The 17,845-nt window shown below is 37.5% G+C and overlaps 1 protein-coding gene across 1 annotated transcript in view; it reads left to right on the top strand.

Moving 5' to 3' along the window:
• The window catches only part of LOC119783753 (collagen alpha-1(XIV) chain-like), a gene marked incomplete at its 5' end in the record, with an annotated part of 135,895 nt that overhangs the window by 15,657 nt on the left and 102,393 nt on the right, over nucleotides 1-17,845 (top strand). Inside the window, 2 exons of the mRNA XM_038285402.1 lie at nucleotides 12,037-12,153; nucleotides 14,893-15,036. Coding sequence (XP_038141330.1) covers nucleotides 12,037-12,153; nucleotides 14,893-15,036 — 261 coding nt within the window. The remainder of the gene's footprint in view (nucleotides 1-12,036; nucleotides 12,154-14,892; nucleotides 15,037-17,845) is intronic.

Here is a 17,845-nt window from a genome sequence, read left to right as displayed (position 1 = left end):
TATGGTACAGGATAGCTATCTTGTGGTAACAGAGAAAGCATTTGTCATCCATAAATCCAGAGTATTAGCAAAGCTCCCATAGCCTGAGTACTCAGCGGAGTCAGTAACAGGCTTATCTGGAGAGACAAGGAGAGGGTAACCAGGGACTTAAAGAAAGGAGGGAAAATATGCAAAATATTGGTGAGAAGATGAAAAGGAAAGGGAACTCAAAGTTCCACTGATACGAGACAAGGTTGAGAAGAACTACAGTAGAAAAGAAAAGTGGGAGGAGAAACGGATTAGTGATGGAAATGAAAAAAGAAAGTGATGCTAAGAAATTGTAAAGAGACAACGACCGGGAAGTCAGCAAGCTCAAAGTAAAACAGGGCAAAAAAAAATGTTGAAAGGAAAGTTGAACATAGATTGCAAGGAGAATTGAAGAACATCTGAGTGGTGAGAGTGAAGTATTGAAGGGAAGTTGATTGGAAAAAACCCATCATAAATCAGATTGGAAGACTCTCCTCTGCAGCTGAAAAAGGGGACAATGGCTGAGAAGGGGGCGGGAGACCTATACAGGTGCTGGTCATAAAATTAGAATATCATGAAAAAGTAGATTGATTTCAGTAATTCCATTTAAAAAGTGAAACTTGTATATTATATTCATACATTACATACAAACTCATATATTTCAGATGTTTATTTTGTTTAATTTTGATGATTACAAATGACAACAAATGAAAATCTCAAATTCATCATATCAGAAAATTAGAATATTGTGAAAAGGTTCAAAATTGATGGCCCCTGGTGCCACACTCTAATCAGCTAATTAACTCAAACCACCTGCAAAAGCCTTTAAATGGTCTTTCAGTCTAGTTCTATAGGCTACACAATCATGGGGAACACTGCTGACTTGACAGTTGTCCAAAAGACGACCATCGACACCTTGCACAAGGAGGGCAAGACACAAAATGTCATCGCTAAAGAGGCTGGCTGTTCACAGAGCTCAGTGTCCAAGCACATTAATAGAGAGGCGAAGGGAAGGAAAAGATGTGGTCGAAAAAAGTGTACAAGCAAGAGAGATAACCGCACCCTGGAGAGGATTGTGAAACAAAACCCATTCAAAAATGTGGGGGAGATTCACAAAGAGTGGACTGCAGCTGGAGTGAGTGCTTCAAGAACCACCACACACAGACGTATGAAAGACATGGGTTTCTGCTGTCGCATTCCTTGTGTCAAGCCACTCTTGAACCACAGACAGCGTCAGAAGCGTCTTGCCTGGGCTAAAGAGAAACAGGACTGGACTGCTGGTGAGTGGTCCAAAGTCATGTTCTCTGATGAAAGTAAATTTTGCATTTCCTTTGGAAATCAAGGTCCCAGAGTCTGGAGGAAAAGAAGAGAGGCACTTCATCCACGTTGCTTGAAGTCCAGTGTAAAGTTTCCACAGTCAGTGATGGTTTGGGGTGCCATGTCATCTGCTGGTGTTGGTCCATTGTGTTTTCTGAGGTCCAGGGTCAACGCAGCCACATACCAGGAAGTTTTAGAGCACTTCATGCTTCCTGCAGCTGACCAACTTTTTGGAGATGCAGATTTCATTTTCCAACAGGACTTGGCACCTGCACACAGTGCCAAAGCTACCAGTACCTGGTTGAAGGACCATGGTATCCCTGTTCTTAATTGGCCAGCAAACTCTCCTGACCTTAACCCCATAGAAAATCTATGGGGTATTGTGAAGAAGAAGATGCAATACACCAGACCCAACAATTCAGAAGAGCTAAAAGCCACTATTAGAGCAACCTGGGCTATCATAACACCTGAGCAGTGCCACAGACTGATCGACTCCATGCCACGCCGCATTGCTGCAGTAATACAGGCCAAAGGAGGCCCAACTAAATACTGAGTGCTGTACATGCTCATACTTTTCATGTTCATACTTTTCAGTTGGCCAACATTTCTATAAATCCTTTGTTTTTATTGGTCTTCAGTAATATTCTAATTTTCTGATATGATGAATTTGAGATTTTCATTTGTTGTCATTTGTAATCATCAAAATTAAACAAAATAAACATCTGAAATATATGAGTTTGTATGTAATGTATGAATATAATATACAAGTTTCACTTTTTAAATGGAATTACTGAAATCAATCTACTTTTTCATGATATTCTAATTTTATGACCAGCACCTGTATACTGGCCATTTGCTCATCAGTCAGGATCACCAGTGAACTTTCACTGCTCCTAATCTTGATAGGGAACTCTCAGCCTGGCAGATTCAAGTGGCTGCATTTCTTCAACCCAAATAATTTCACTTCACATTGGGCTTCCAACTTAGAGAAGACAGATAACACAAACCTTGAAAGACCTTTTAAGTCGCATGTGTCCAACACAGGACCTGTGGGGCCTGACCCAACCTGTCACAGCAATTTATTTGACCCTTGAGGTCCAGAAAAGAAATATATCATAATGTTGGAAACAATTTACCTTTAGTGTACAACTGCAAAATACAGTACATAGGTGTAACGTTATAATACCAGAGCAGTGTGCTCTTTGTAAATAAAATCATAAAATAAAAAGTTGTTTTCATATAGTTGCAGTTGTATAAATAGTAGCCTTTGCCACCCCTAGCTCCCCTGCATACTGCCCCGTGTTTGACCTCCAAATTATGGATCTGGAAGATTAACCTGCACAGCCATGGTTTTCAGCAATAAAACAAGTGATTATTCTGTCACAGTCATTCGACTTTCAAACTTAAGTAGAGTCACTCCAAACCTTAATGAAAAGTATACCTGCAATAAACTGAACATGAATTTTAAAATCAGACTTTGGTGTTATTTCACCTAGGGAGCATAATACAAGTTGAAGTGTTGCTTAGTGTCCCTCTCGTCATTTAAGTAACATTTAAGCAAAGGTTAACTAATTTTACTTGCCCTCCTCAACTTCAGCTTATCTTTATATTATAAGCAGACCCCTTCCTTACCCTCTCTGGTTAAAGCTTCTTTGCACAGCTGTATGTTATCCCTCAAAGCATGTACCAGGCTATCCCCTGGACCTTCTCCTGGTGAGACATGCTTGGAAGACCTACTGAGGGAGTCATCCAGGGAGTGTTCTGAACTCTTGCTCACCTTGCTTTGGACCTCTACCGGATGACCAAGCTAGTCCTCTCAGCTCTTTCTGCTCCATGAAATGTGGAAAAGTGAGCCTTCGCAGCTTACATATTATAGGTCCACTGGGTTAGTGAGAAACAGGTAGTGCTTGCTAAACAACTACTTTAATGGTTTATTGTTCTATTTATAGCACACAAGCACACAACTTGGGCCGCTCTTGATCAGCGTACAAACCCACAGACACACTCTACTTTGAAACACTTGTAGGGAAATCAGGTATTGTGCAGCTGCACTGCAGCACTTTTGCACCCCTTCCACATTCAGTGGGACTGAGGGGTAACTGACTGGCTGGAAACCAGCGGTAGAACTAAATTCCGGCCGCCTCTATTATTTTTTCGTTCATAACCCATATTTAATGACAGTGAGGACAAAACCAGAGACTGACTGTTGCAGCATCCACTTTACTGCAGCACTGCATTGATCCATCCGTCAATCTCCTGCTTAATTTACCTTCACTGCTAAACAAGAGTCTGAACTTATAAAAACGTGTTAGAATGTTATTAAACAACAACCTTGACCCTTTTAGGGGTGTCTCAAGGTTGTGTGTGTAATTTACAGTATCTAGGCATGAGTTATGCCCGACCATCTTTGATCAATTGAAAACTCTGGTTCTTTAATAAACACACTTTGCAGTTCTAAAACATAATAAAATAAAATTTACTTTTGAAATTCATAGTTCAATGCTAATTAAGGTGAGTAACTTATTTCTTCTTCTTCTTATTTCTTGTTCCAAAATATTTTTTTCACACCTCTAGTTATTTGTATATAAAAAAACAACTATAGCAGATTAATTATGTTAATTTAGGCCCTGTTTACTCTAATGATAAATTGTTATTATATTTTTGTTTAAATATCTACATAACAACCTTCTAGTTACAGTCTCCATACAAACAACACTAAATGCTTACCATTTTATTTCCCTTCCACCACACTAGAAGGCAGCATGTTATTCAACTCTTAACAACAATTTCAATTCAGTTCACGACACATGTCATCTTAAGGCACTTTACAAAGACAAAACAATTAGATCATACAGCCAGATTGGTTAGAAGTTTTTTCTCTCTTAGCAACCCAGCTGATTGCATCAAGTTATTGACTTTGCAGGATTCGCTCATCCTGGATGAGCATTTAGTAACAGTAGACATTCCTTTGCATTTTGCTATTGACTGCAGCAATCTGTAACACTGAGAAAGAATGCAGCAACAGTGGAGAGGAAAATCTCTCTTTTAACAGGAAGAAACCTCTGGGGGAACCAGACTCAGTGTGAGTGGCCTTTTGCAAGGCTGACTAGGGTTTAAAGGAGACAGAAACAGACAGACAAAAATTAATCTGATGCACTGATATAGAAATACTTTTTATGTTAGAAAATGTAACTGTTAACTTTCCTCATAGGGGGCTCTGTATAGGAAAGAAACTGTTTCGGGGGTGAGCACTGAGCTGGTTTTATGCCAAAAAAGATGAATGAGATCATATACAATTAGTCACAGTAAAAACAGTAATAAACACTGAAAATAGGCCAAACTCTATTATCCATAATGGAGGAGTCAGGGTTGAACCGTCAAATACTGCTGTACGGGAGAATAGATATAGTATGAAGCAGAATGATGAAAAGGAGTCCCTATGCCCTCCAGTAGTCTAAGCCTATAGTAGCATAACTATAGAAATAGATCAGGATAACCTGAGCCACTCTAACTATAAGCTTTATCAAAAAGGAAAGTTTTGGGCCTCATCTTAAAAGTAGACAAGGTGTCTCCCTTGCAGATATCTCTTCCATGGAGAGGATGTCTAGGAATCATCTCTGATATAACACAGAGCTTGATTATTTAGGGCTTTATATGTGAAAATGTGTATGCCAAATTCTACTCTAGATTTTACAGGAAGCCAATAAAGTTAATATAATATAGGAAAGATATGAACTCTGTATTTAATTTTCTTCAGAATTCTTGCTGCAGCATTTTGGATCAGCTGAAGGCTTTTAACTTCACTGTTTGGAGTCCCTGATAGTTAAGAATTACAATATGCATCCCTTGAAGTAACAAATGCATGGACTAGTTTCTCAGCATCACCCCATGACAAGCTGACTTTCGCCCAGTTTTTCTAAAGACGTTTAAACACCTATCCAGAAGTCTTTTTCAATGTTGCCTTACAATATAATTCTGTTCTGTGGTTGCCATGATCTAGATGAATTTACACAGGTACCCTTGAAAAAAAAGCTTTTAACTGGTGTAGTTTTCTGGAATGAAAGAAGGATACCCTAGAAACCTGTTTGTTATGGGTTGTACATGACAGGTCTTGATCAAAACAACACTACATTTTTTTATTTCCTTATTTGAGTTTATTGTAATCCAATCCATTTGAAGTGACTGCCTAATCAGATTCTTCTTCACAGTATCTGATCCAAAGACAATTAGTTCTGTTTTTTCTGCATTCAAAGGCAGAAAATTTAAGTTATCACCTATATCTTCAAGAGATACCTGTAGTCTATCTCACTAGTTAGTTTATTAGTTCATTAGTTTATTTGGGATTTTTGACAAGTACAGCTGAGTGTAATCTGAAAAAGCATGGGAATTTCTTCAATGCTCTGAGATTATTGTGCCACACAGGCAGCCTCTGGGTCTGACCTTCTAGACTCTCCCAGTCTGTTTCTAGGCTTAAACATAGGCCTTTGTTGCCATAAGCAGGATCAAAACACTTCATAGTTTTTATTTTGAAGTCCCAAAACTTACCCCACTTTCCCAAATCACAGAGCCCACCGACTGCTGTTTGAAGGAAGCTCCTCCTGCTCTTTCATGTCTGATGGCACAAAAGGCCACCCCTAACCTCAAGCCTAGTTCCCTAGTTTTCTTATAGGGTCCCCAGGTGTACATGCCTCATATTTCTGGGTTCTTGAACAAAGGTGTCCAAGCAGACATTCCTCCTGCCACTGTTCCTCACTTCTCAGATGAGAGTATCCAGTTGGCCCTACCTTTTTTCCCTGTTCTTCAGCTCATTTGTTGGTTCCTGGCTGCTGAGCTTTGCTGTTGGTTCCAGCCTTCATCAGAGCTCCAACCTTCAGAGTTTCTTTCTTTTCTCGAGGCTCCAGAGCTAAACTGAAAAATAGGTTTTTACAAAGTGTGTTTATAAAGCAGCAGAAGGAAGGATTTATCAAGGGCACCAGTTATACAAGAGCTGCCACTGACAGTTGGATATGCTGAACCTGCTTGTTGGGTCCTATCCTGGATTTAAACTAATACCCTTTGTTATGTCTGTCTTCTCATTTCACATGGTACATTGTTTGTGTTCCCAGTTTCAGTTTTTGATTTGAATATACTAAAATGGTTACATTTAAAATTGTACTTTTCCCTTGACCTTCATGATCACTCTTTTTGCTTCTGGATCATGGTTTTATCTACCATTCGCCCAAACCATGCTAAAGCAAGCAAAATCTATATTTATATGCTGTAGTCAGAAAAAATCTGCTAAGATATAGGGCCACATTTGATATTAAACACAATATGAGGTCCTCCTACACAAGGACTTCATATTGTGCAGCAGAACTAGACCTTATTGAATGCATAATAGAGAAAATATTGGCCCTTATATCTAAAGAACAAATATATAATGTGGCTCTATGATATTTATGGCTGCATGGTGGTAAACAACAACAAACGTGTCAGGCTGTTGAAGGGTAATCGGAGGCCCTGTAAGCATCCTGGCTTTATTTCCATAAGTCATTTATCACATTTTTATGTCTATAAAAACGTCCTACTCATAGATCTTAATATTCACAGAAACAGTGGGCTCACTCTATTTTCAACGCAGTTTTTCTCAATAATTCAGTAAGATATACACAATCATTGACATGCAATGCAAAAGTAAAGGCACTCAAAGCAATTTTCACCCAATTATAAAGGTCCTACCTACTCACTTCACCTACCATCAAGCACACTAAGTGATACCAAGGTATTAATCTTCTGAGAGCTATCATGCACTTAAAATTATTCATAGATTTTTATTGTGTGGCATAATTATACCTTTTCAGACCATGCTTTAAGAATATTGGATAGGTGGCGCACTGTCGCTTCTTAAGAACCAGATATTTCTTGATGCATATGAAAATTACAGTTGAGTATGAAGAATTATAAGAGGATGTTATTTCTGCCCTCCTTTGTTTGCTCTGCCTAATAATTGAGACTTATATGAATAAGTTAAGATAAAGTTAAACAAGCACATTAACTACTGTTTATAAAAGAAATAACATGTTTTCCCCTAAAATATTTGACCAAAAATAATAAGATTTGTTTTAAAATGTTTGTACTCTAAATGCTTGCAGTTTTAGAATATAAGAAAATATAGTAATAAAAACTGACTTTGGGAGGATGATTTTTACATTTCAGCCCTGCAGTATTAGATTGAAATATTTTTGCATTTGCTGGGGTGGTGTGAATTTTAGTCGGCAGAGATTGATTTATAGTAAGAAATGAAGGCAAACAATTTCATTATTTATCAGTTTCGGACGAATCTTTACATATATATATATATATTTACATATATATACACTATATTGCCAAAAGTATTTGCTCACCTGCCTTGACTCACATATGAGCTTAAGTGACATCCCGTTCCTAATCCATAGGGTTCAATATGACGTCGGTCCACCCTTTGCAGCTAGAACAGCTTCAACTCTTCTGGGAAGGCTGTCCACAAGGTTTAGGAGTGTGTTTATGGGAATTTTTGACCATTCTTCCAGAAGCGCATTTGTGAGGTTGCACACTGATGTTGGACGAGAAGGCCTGGCTCTCAGTCTCCGCTCTAATTCATCCCAAAGGTGTTCTATCGGGTTGAGGTCAGGACTCTGTGCAGGCCAGTCAAGTTCATCCACACCAGACTCTGTCATCCATGTCTTTATGGACCTTGCTTTGTGCACTGGTGCACAGTCATGTTGGAAGAGGAAGGGGCCAGCTCCAAACTGTTCCCACAAAGTTGGGAGCATGGAATTGTCCAAAATGTCTTGGTATGCTGAAGCATTCAGAGTTCCTTTCACTGGAACTAAGGGGCCAAGCCCAGCTCCTGAAAAACAACCCCACACCATAATCCCCCCTCCACCAAACTTTACACTTGGCACAATGCAGTCAGACAAGTACCGTTCTCCTGGCAACCGCCAAACCCAGACCCGTCCATCAGATTGCCAGATGGAGAAGCGCGATTCGTCACTCCAGAGAACGCGTCTCCACTGCTCTAGAGTCCAGTGGCGGCGTGCTTTACACCACCGCATCCGACGCTTTGCATTGCACTTGGTGATGTATGGCTTGGATGCAGCTGCTCGACCATGGAAACCCATTCCATGAAGCTCTCTGCGCACTGTTCTTGAGCTAATCTGAAGGCCACATTAAGTTTGGAGGTCTGTAGTGATTGACTCTGCAGAAAGTTGGCGACCTCTTCGCACTATGCGCGTCAGCATCCGCTGACCCCGCTCCGTCAGTTTACGTGGCCTACCACTTCGTGGCTGAGTTGCTGTCGTTCCCAAACACTTCCATTTTCTTATAATACAGCTGACAGTTGACTGTGGAATATTTAGGAGCGAGGAAATTTCACGACTGGATTTGTTGCACAGGTGGCATCCTATCACAGTTCCACGCTGGAATTCACTGAGCTCCTGAGAGCGACCCATTCTTTCACAAATGTTTGTAAAAACAGTCTGCATGCCTAGGTGCTTGAATTTATACACCTGTGGCCATGGAAGTGATTGGAACACCTGATTCCAATAATTTGGATGGGTGAGCAAATACTTTTGGCAATATAGTGTATTTGGGTGTGTGTGGACTTGTTTCTAAGATGGTGTGGGGCCTTCAATTTGTTTACACAGATTATAAGGACCTACAATATGTCCTGGTCCCCATAAGGTAAAGCTGTTCTTTAAGTTGGGGTTAGGCTTGTGTATATGTTGGTAATAGTTAGGGTTAGGGTAAGGGTCTGGGTTAGGCCATAGAAAATGAACGTAAGTCAATTAAATGTACCATTAGTACCCATAAGTCATGAAAACACGACTTTATGTGTTTGTGTGTGTGTGGCCATGTCTTTAATACCTGGTGGGGACAATTTCCTAGGAATATGCTACATTTTGGGGATTCATAGGTACTTGTGGGGACCAACAACTGGTCCCCACAAGGAAACTTTCTCTTCTTGGGGAGGGGGTTAGGTTTAGGACTAAGGTGTGAATTGAGTTTAGGTTAGGTTTAGGGATAGGTATGTGTCGGTAATGGTTAGGGTTAGGGCAAGGGTCATGGTTAGGCCATATGAATTAGTGGGAAATGAATGGAAGTCAATGGAAGGTCCCCACAAGGATATTGTGACACAACATGTGTGTGTGTGTGTGTGTGTGTGTGTGTGTGTTGTGTTTTTTTAATTTGAACAACATTCATTTTCTGTTTATACATCATAAAAACATTCCCTTGTACAGATTCAGATGATACAACTTGCTTAAGGAAAACTAAACATTAATTAATAAAACACATATTTTTAGCATGACTGTTGGACCTAGTTATTTTATTAGTTAGCTTAGTGTTGAATGCAGGAGCCAAAAGTAAGCAGGCTTGGATGTGGAAGTGAGAGAAAAAGGCATACTATTCAAAATATAATTATGATGCAAATCAAAAGCACAAGGTGGCAACCTGGGAAGGCCCTTTTCCCATTTGTACTCCAAATAAACATCTTTGTGGATATTTAAATGTTCACTTTGAATGTTAAATTTTATACTTTTTTCCACAAATGTTTATTTATTAGTTTATAAACAATTTGTAATCATTACATTGTAAATGAAACAAATATCTCACCAATCAAACATTCGCATAATACTGAGTTTCTAGATTTTAAGTTAACATTTTTTTATGGAGAGTTAAACAAAAAATTTAAGACCAAACTAATTTTGTCCATTTGCTCTATCTGAGCAGAAGTTTGAAATGAAGTAATTTCAGGGTCTAGCTACCATTACAGAAGTATAGAAAATCCAGCATTAACGCCCCCCCTTCTCTTTCACACATGGTCAGTCTTGGACCCAGAAACCAGGATATTAGCAGCCAACCGCTGAACTCCAGGCTCAGAAATAAAAACCTAAAATCAATGTGGTCATCAAAGACTCTGTGGGCTAGGGGTAGCATGTGGGCTCAGAGGAAGGAGCACTGGGATCAGGGCACATTATGCTTTCTAAATATAAAGTAAATATTAACCACGGATGGATGCATCACGGGATATAACCTTAAGTTTAAAATCCACACAACAGGGAAAATGGAAGGCTTTAGTGTAAAAGATGCCAAACACTAAAACAAGTAATACATACAACATAGATGGCATTTTGATTCATATTCAATTAAATATCTCTGCCGTAGATGCATTATTTGTTTTGCATAAATATAAACAACATAGAAATATTCCAGCAATATGGAATAGACTAAACTGTTAGGGTATACACTCCCTATTACATTATTATCCCTATTATCCAGATATAATCACATTACAGCCATAACATTGATTTTATTTCTATTGACCTACACCATTTGAGCATAGCTATGGAAGGAAAATCATATACATTTTTAAAAATCAAATCACATACTCCAGAAGAGATTGCAGCTCCAAGTCTTTTGGGCCACATATGTGCGGCAAGTAACAGATGTGAAAATTTTAGAAAAAGTTAGATACTTTTAAGGTAATCTCTGATTTTATTTCTCCAACTTTGCATTGCAACCTTAATTCCTATTGTTAACTTGCCTTTTACACAAGTAATTTCAGATTTTGTGCTTTTAATTTTTTTTTAGACACCCCATTTCTTTATTGTTAACATCTACAAACCGAAAATTTGTTCTATTTCACTGCAAAATAGTTCAAGTTCGGTCAAACTGGATGGAATCTATGTCTCTAGTCAGTAATATTCAAGTGCTTGATGGGTTCTTCTGATTTATATTCAGACTTTGACTGGGCCACTGTGGCATTTGGATATCAGTCGTTCAAATCCGGTCCTTTGTACCTCTGCTTGTATATTCAGATGCTCCCAGCTTTAGGTTGAATCCATCTTTTTTGGCTTCTTATGACTTTTTTATTCAGAGCTGACACGTCTTTAGCTCCAATCTATCTTCACTCAGACTCTGACCGGCTTTCCTGTCTCTGAAGTATGTATTTCCACAGTCATACTTCACCATAAAGATGTTGAGTACTGCGGCTTTGTTGTTTTGGTGCAGATAGCTTTTCTGATGAAGGTCAAGGGGTTTAGTTTTGGTCTGCTCTGATCAAAATACCTTCTTCCATTTATTTGATGTGTTTCCTTAATAGATAGTTGTTATTATTGTACTAATTTTCTATAATCAGCCATTTTTTTTCTGAATGCATGATTCCACAACTATTTAAAAAATTATTCTGCATTACTAACTATGCTAACTATACTAACTATATGGCTCCTTTGAATATTTTTCATAATATTCTTTTTACCTATGTAAATGGACATAGGTGTGTAGCTCTGTGAATTACTTGCCCTTATAAGATAGTTGATTGAACCCTCCAGCTTTAAAAATGTCACTCATAAAAGAGGTAATCCAAGTTTTTCATCCATATGGATTACAACAAATGTTACAAGAGTCAATGCAGCTTCAGGGGGTAGAATATGTTTGTTTGTAAGGCATTGTGAATTAATGGCTGTATGAATACCCAAACTAAAAGTAACTCCTAATTTCTCCCTCCTTTTAATCATTTCCTTGTTGAGTCTTATATTTTATTCTAGATTTCAGATTCTTGCTAAATTCTTTTTAACAAGTGTTTAATGATGGTTTGAAATGTGTCAAGGATGTTTCCTTTTTTTAGACAGAATTTTTTTTATGCATTTGTTTTTTTATCCCTGCATCTGTTTTATATGTTAACTTTCTCTCCAGTTTCAGCTCCAAGGAGGCTGCGTTTCAAAGTGCACAGTTCCAGCAGACTTCTTGTTTCATGGAGGGAGCCCAAAGGAGATGTTGACAGCTATTTATTTCTCTACAACAGCTTACCAGGTATGATCACACACATGAACGGAGAACACACAAGCAGATAAAATGTTATGTCAAAGAGCAGTGCAAGTGCATGCGCCTGAGGAAAGAATTAGAAACTGTGTTTTCAATCTGCCAAGAAGGATTATGCAATTTACTTCTTATCAAAACTGCTTTGAAAGAATTTCCCTTCTGGGAGATCTGTAGACCCCAAAGTTTGTTCTGCAACTTTGCCAAATAGTGGAGTACGGGGGAGTGTTTCTTCTAAATATATGGGGCCTATCAGCAGATTTTTAAAAGTGGGACTAATATATCAATGGCACAGTAGCAGAGTACCTTATTAACTCATGTTGGAGGACAGGCTGAGATAGCTGAGGAACAGCCATAGTTGTGAATGGTGTTCTGTTTTCTTTTTTTTTTTTTTGCCTCTGTTACAAGCTGATCCAACATACTGGTTCTATGAAAAGAAAAAGAATGAAATGATTTTCATTAATGAAGATGATATTGATTTCACAGAAGAAAAATGACTTGCTGGATAATTCTTACTCCTACTCATGCTCCAAGCCATTTTCACTTAAAATTGGTTTGTCCTTGTGGTTGATTTATTCCTTGGCTGAATTTCTACCTCTTTATGCTGTGGGATTCTCTATAAAATGCAATAAAACAACACCTAATTCAGTTTATTTCAAAAACGAAAACTTTTGCTTAGATTTATTGTCTAATTCATTCAGTGTAAAATCATCTGATGGGTCAAGTATAAACATACATAGAAACATACATACTTAGTATTTTGACTGGATTCTTGATCACTTATTTACTAGAGCTTAATTAAACCATGTTTAATATAAATAAGAGTTATTGATTCGGGTTACTTGGTAATTACTTGTATTTCTCTTGCTGGCATGTGGGAGAACCAAGCTGTCAGATATTTAACCAAAATTCCAATAGTAGCTGTTAATTTATAGCTAAAGCTAAATCTTGAGGTTCTTTTTTTTCATTCAGGGACTTTGTTCTATACACCAATATCAACAGGACTAAAACATGCCCTTAAAGCTGAAGTCTGTAAGTTTTTAAAAATCACTTTTTTGTCATATTGGCTAAAACTGTCCCTATGCCCAGACAGCAGTACATGTGATATGTAACCTGTGAAAAAAACTGCTTCAATTGGTCCCGCCTACTGCCTGTATTGCAATCTGGAAAAAATATTTCGGGACGAGACAAAACAACCAATCACAGCCAGAGGAGCGTCTGATGGAGTGTCAATCACAGCTCACACACGCTGAATCCCGCCCCCTCCCTCTCACCGCTGAACCTGCCGCTGCCGCCCGGCTGCTGCACTCAGGAGGACGCGCGTGGAAGTCATGGCGGAGTCATGTTCTTTTTAAATCTGTTCATTTTGGTGCAAGGGTTACTCTCTTGATCTTAAAATTCCCTCTATGGCTAGTTTTTGGTGGTATGGTTGGAACCAGTTTGTGATAGTTATGCTTAAGTAACTTGGTCCAACATGAAAAGCCTCATTGCCAAGTAGACTTTTACATATTTGAGGAATTTGCTTTGCTGGTACAGTGCTACAAGTAGATAAACATACAGCTGACATACCTTCATTTGGAAATATGTTGTGTGGAATAAACCAGGATAAGCTGTATAGGAATCTACTTTTTGTAGAGGAAGAGCACCATGGCAGATATTGAGGATTTACAATAACGACAATATTGAATTAGGTCAATTGACATAGTATTTTCATGTACTGAGATATACATATTATTATCAGTAGTATCAGAGGATCAGCCTGAACCCCACCAGATACGTATGGTGTAGTTTGCAGAGAACTCGTATTTCAGTCCAGGCGTTTACCCTACCACACCTTTTGAATTAAAACTTTGCAGACATTCAAACCTTTAAAGACATAAATGTAAAGCAGATGTAATTCTTAAGATTTTGTAAGGTTCCCAGAACAGTTTTACTTCATTTCAAAGTGTTGCAATGCATACTAAACATGTTTAGTCAATGCGGCTGTTGACACCAGGGCTCTCTAATTTCTTTTAAACATACTGAGCTTCTAGTTTGTTGTCTATCGGCAAAGGAAGCTCCTCATCTGATCTGCAAGCACCATCCCGAGCAATAATCTCCCTGGTTCAGTGTGTTTTCATTTTACTGATAGCAGGAAGGGGAACAGAGAAAAAGTAGGCAGACACAAACGCACAAAAAAAAGACTCTAGTTTAACTCCATTTAAAGTTATTATTACTGTAAACTAATCTCCAGAGGGGCATTATATATCAATCCAGTCAAGTGATTATATATACAATTCTACTTTATCTCATGACTGTTTGTGATTTTACTACTACTTTACTTTACTCTTGTTTCCACCAACAGTGCGGAAACACGTAACTGAAGCTTTGTGCTCTCATGTTAGACTGTAGTATGATTTTACTACATTGTTTTCCTGTGTTGGTTTAACAATTTGTTTAAGGTTTATCCAGAAGACCAATAACAGCATGAAAAAACAAACAGAGGACTAAAGACAGGACCAGCCTTCCTTTTTCTATTTGCATTTAACTGCTTGTATTTGCAGTTAGATCGTCCATGCCAGACAAATATCTCCATAAAGAGTAATTTATTCTAACCTTGAATAGAATATTAAATAGCCTCTTCATGTGAGTTTGCATTGTATTCTATGACTTGTGATAAAACATAGTTTTATGTTTTTTATTCGCTTCTTGCGGCTGCATGTTTACATTTTCTTCACCTTTCTTATGTTTCAGGTGGGCAGCAGAAGGAGATGTTTGTGTCTAAATCTGACACGAGAGTTATAATACCGGACTACAACCCTTCCAAGGACTACATTATTAGTGTCATTGCTGTGAGAGGGAGTGAGCAGAGTAGACCACTTCAGGGCAGATTTAAAGGTTTGTTTCACATATTTTATTTCTGCCTTGCAAGAAAAGCCTTTCTCTATTTTTCTATTTTATTAATTTTTTTTCAAATGTATGTTCTGCTTTGCTATATTGTTTTTTTTTCTTGCTTTTTTATTTTTATTTTTTATACCTTATCTTGTTTTAAACCCTGTTTGCCTATCTCTCTCAGATTCATTTGTTATCCGGTTTCTTTGTTTTTCCCTGTGGCATCTCTGTTCTATTGCTATATTTTTCTTATTGCTTATTGTTCTACTACATTTAGCTTTCTCCCATTCCGCTCATCTCGCCTTACAGTAGTGGACAAGTGTACTTCTAGGACTGTGACTGTCCACTGCAATGTTAAAAAAAACTTTGTAATACTGATGGTATTATAACAAGAACTCTATTACTGACGTTGAGTATTTAAAGGCTAGGTCCATTTAGTCCTCAATATATTAAACGCACTTAGAGATTAGGTAGAGTTAACAACCAAGGTCATCCAGAAAAGATAAAGACTCAGATTACAGAATACTTAACCAATTCATGCATAATTCAAACAAAAGATAAAAAATAAATAAAAACAAAACTAAAAAAACAACAACAGCAGAATATGTTTTATCATAATAATGAAATATGTAGAAAAGAATCTCACTAAATTATTAGTTTTTTTACATTTCTGGTTTCTTGGTCTGGAGATGAATACATACATAAATAAAAGAAAACTGGGGAATAAAAATCTAATTTTTGAAATGTATTTCTTTTATGTATTTTCAAATGGACATAACCTTTATTATAGTTGTTAATTAAAATTGATTTGCATTAAATGACCTGCCTCATCTTTAATCTGACTAACCGTATTTTATTTTTGGTATTAAATGTTTTGAGACCAAATAAAACCCAGAAGAAATTGAACAAAAAGACATTTGCCACATCAAAACATGATTGAATTTCATTTATCCCCTCTGATCACCTCATTTGAAATGTAGACTTAGTAAAGGGATATAGTATTTACATATGTTCACATTTTATATATGTTTTACTTTTATATGCCAGTAGCTTACGCCTATTGTTCAGGTTTTCTGAAAGATTATGAGTTACTCCCATATTAATGTTTTATGATTATTATTATTTTTTTGCTCAATTAGTTAGAAAATAAAGCCCATTATTTGTATTTACATTTACAACATCGCTTGGCAGAAGGAATGATACAGTGTATTGGTGCATGTGGTAAAGAAGGAAGTAATGGACTAAGCCAGTTAGAACCTGCTAGTGAAGTTTATAAAAATAATGAAGAAAAGTTCAAGATCTAGTGTGAAAAAAACAGAAAAACATTTAAATTCAAGAGGGATAAGACTCAAATAGCGCTCTGAATTTAAGCAGGATTTATGCTGCAGAGGCATTCGTATGTTGCTGCAGAGCTGATTAATAAACGTCCATATTAATACTGATACTAGTAAAAGCAATGCTACTCTTAGTCTCTACAGTGAAAGTTAAAAATTAAAGAAAGTTAAAAAATTATAAATAGATAGACTAATTGGTTGAAATCAACACTTCCGGCTGCAGTTCTCTGTCACAGCTGCTAAAATCCTGAAGACAGATCCGGCTTATCAATATCCTTACCGGCGAAATAGCATTTTCATACATTTAACTTAAATTGATTCTGATAAAAATGTTTCAGCTGATCACTTTTTAAGATGTACTTTCATTTAAATATGTCTCACCTTGATTCACTAGAAGTGTGTAGAAGAGTTTCAGTAAAGCTCCCAGCTGTTGCTTTACAGGATAGGCTCTATTAGGTAGCTGCCTCAATTATTGTCATCTAGTGTGCTGAAAGTTCCATGGTACTGTACTACAAGAAAATGGCACATTACCTGTTTATTTCTGACCACGGAGATTTTATGACTAAATTCAGAACTTTTAAAGAAATTTTTGAAAATTTGCCTGTTTTCTGTAAAGCTTTCTCAGTTATGCTCTGCTTTCTAAACACAGGTCAAGAACTAAGCCAGTTATGCATCATAAATACTACCTACTATACAACATTTCTTATGTTTTTTGCTGAGTAAAACTACATTTACCTACAATCTCTTAACAGGATTTCCTGCTTCACCCACCATCAACATTATTTTCTTCATCTTCCATTTTGATTTAAAAAAGGCTGCAACTCAAATATACGCAAAAGTTCAGATCTTTACTTCTGAAAATTTCCCTTTAGGTATTTTGTAGTTAGAGGAACACTCCCTCTTCACTTTATTTGCCAAAAGCTTGCCTTTCGCCTCGCTAGAATTGTGACCTTCACCTCAATCCCCTTGCAGGGCCATCATCTACATAGGGATAACAAGTCAATAATTCCCTCTGGGTGCAAAATTGTGTTTAGTGTGAACGCACCTTAAGGAAGTCTGTTTATATTATGGAAAGACTTAGTAAACCATGTTGATAAATAAATACCTTTTTTAAATTACCTTTAATATTTCTTTTTATGTATTCTGAAAATGAAAAAAGGGCCCAGGCCTGTTTGTTGTCAGCCTCTGATATATATATATATATATATATATATATTAGTGCTGTCAAAATTATCGCGTTATTATCGCGTTAACGCGAGGCCATTTTAACGGCGATAATTTTTTTAACGTGAGATTAACGCTATGTGGTTTCATGGTACAATTTCCCAAGTACATCCCGCTGCAGCCTGCGGGAAGGCGGGGCTATTTTCCCCCAGTCTATGCATTTCTCATAGGCTTCGAGAGCGGAGCTCCTCAAGGGAAAAAGACGCTCATACACTGGGTGACGCTAGTGCCTTTTCTTTAAGCCCCACCACCAACAA

Source organism: Cyprinodon tularosa, unplaced genomic scaffold (assembly GCF_016077235.1).
Source record: "Cyprinodon tularosa strain WSP-4 unplaced genomic scaffold, ASM1607723v1 ctg210, whole genome shotgun sequence".
In the NCBI taxonomy this organism is placed as follows: domain Eukaryota; kingdom Metazoa; phylum Chordata; class Actinopteri; order Cyprinodontiformes; family Cyprinodontidae; genus Cyprinodon; species Cyprinodon tularosa.
Note: the sequence above shows the minus strand (reverse complement) of the source record. Positions and strands in the feature narration are given on the sequence as shown.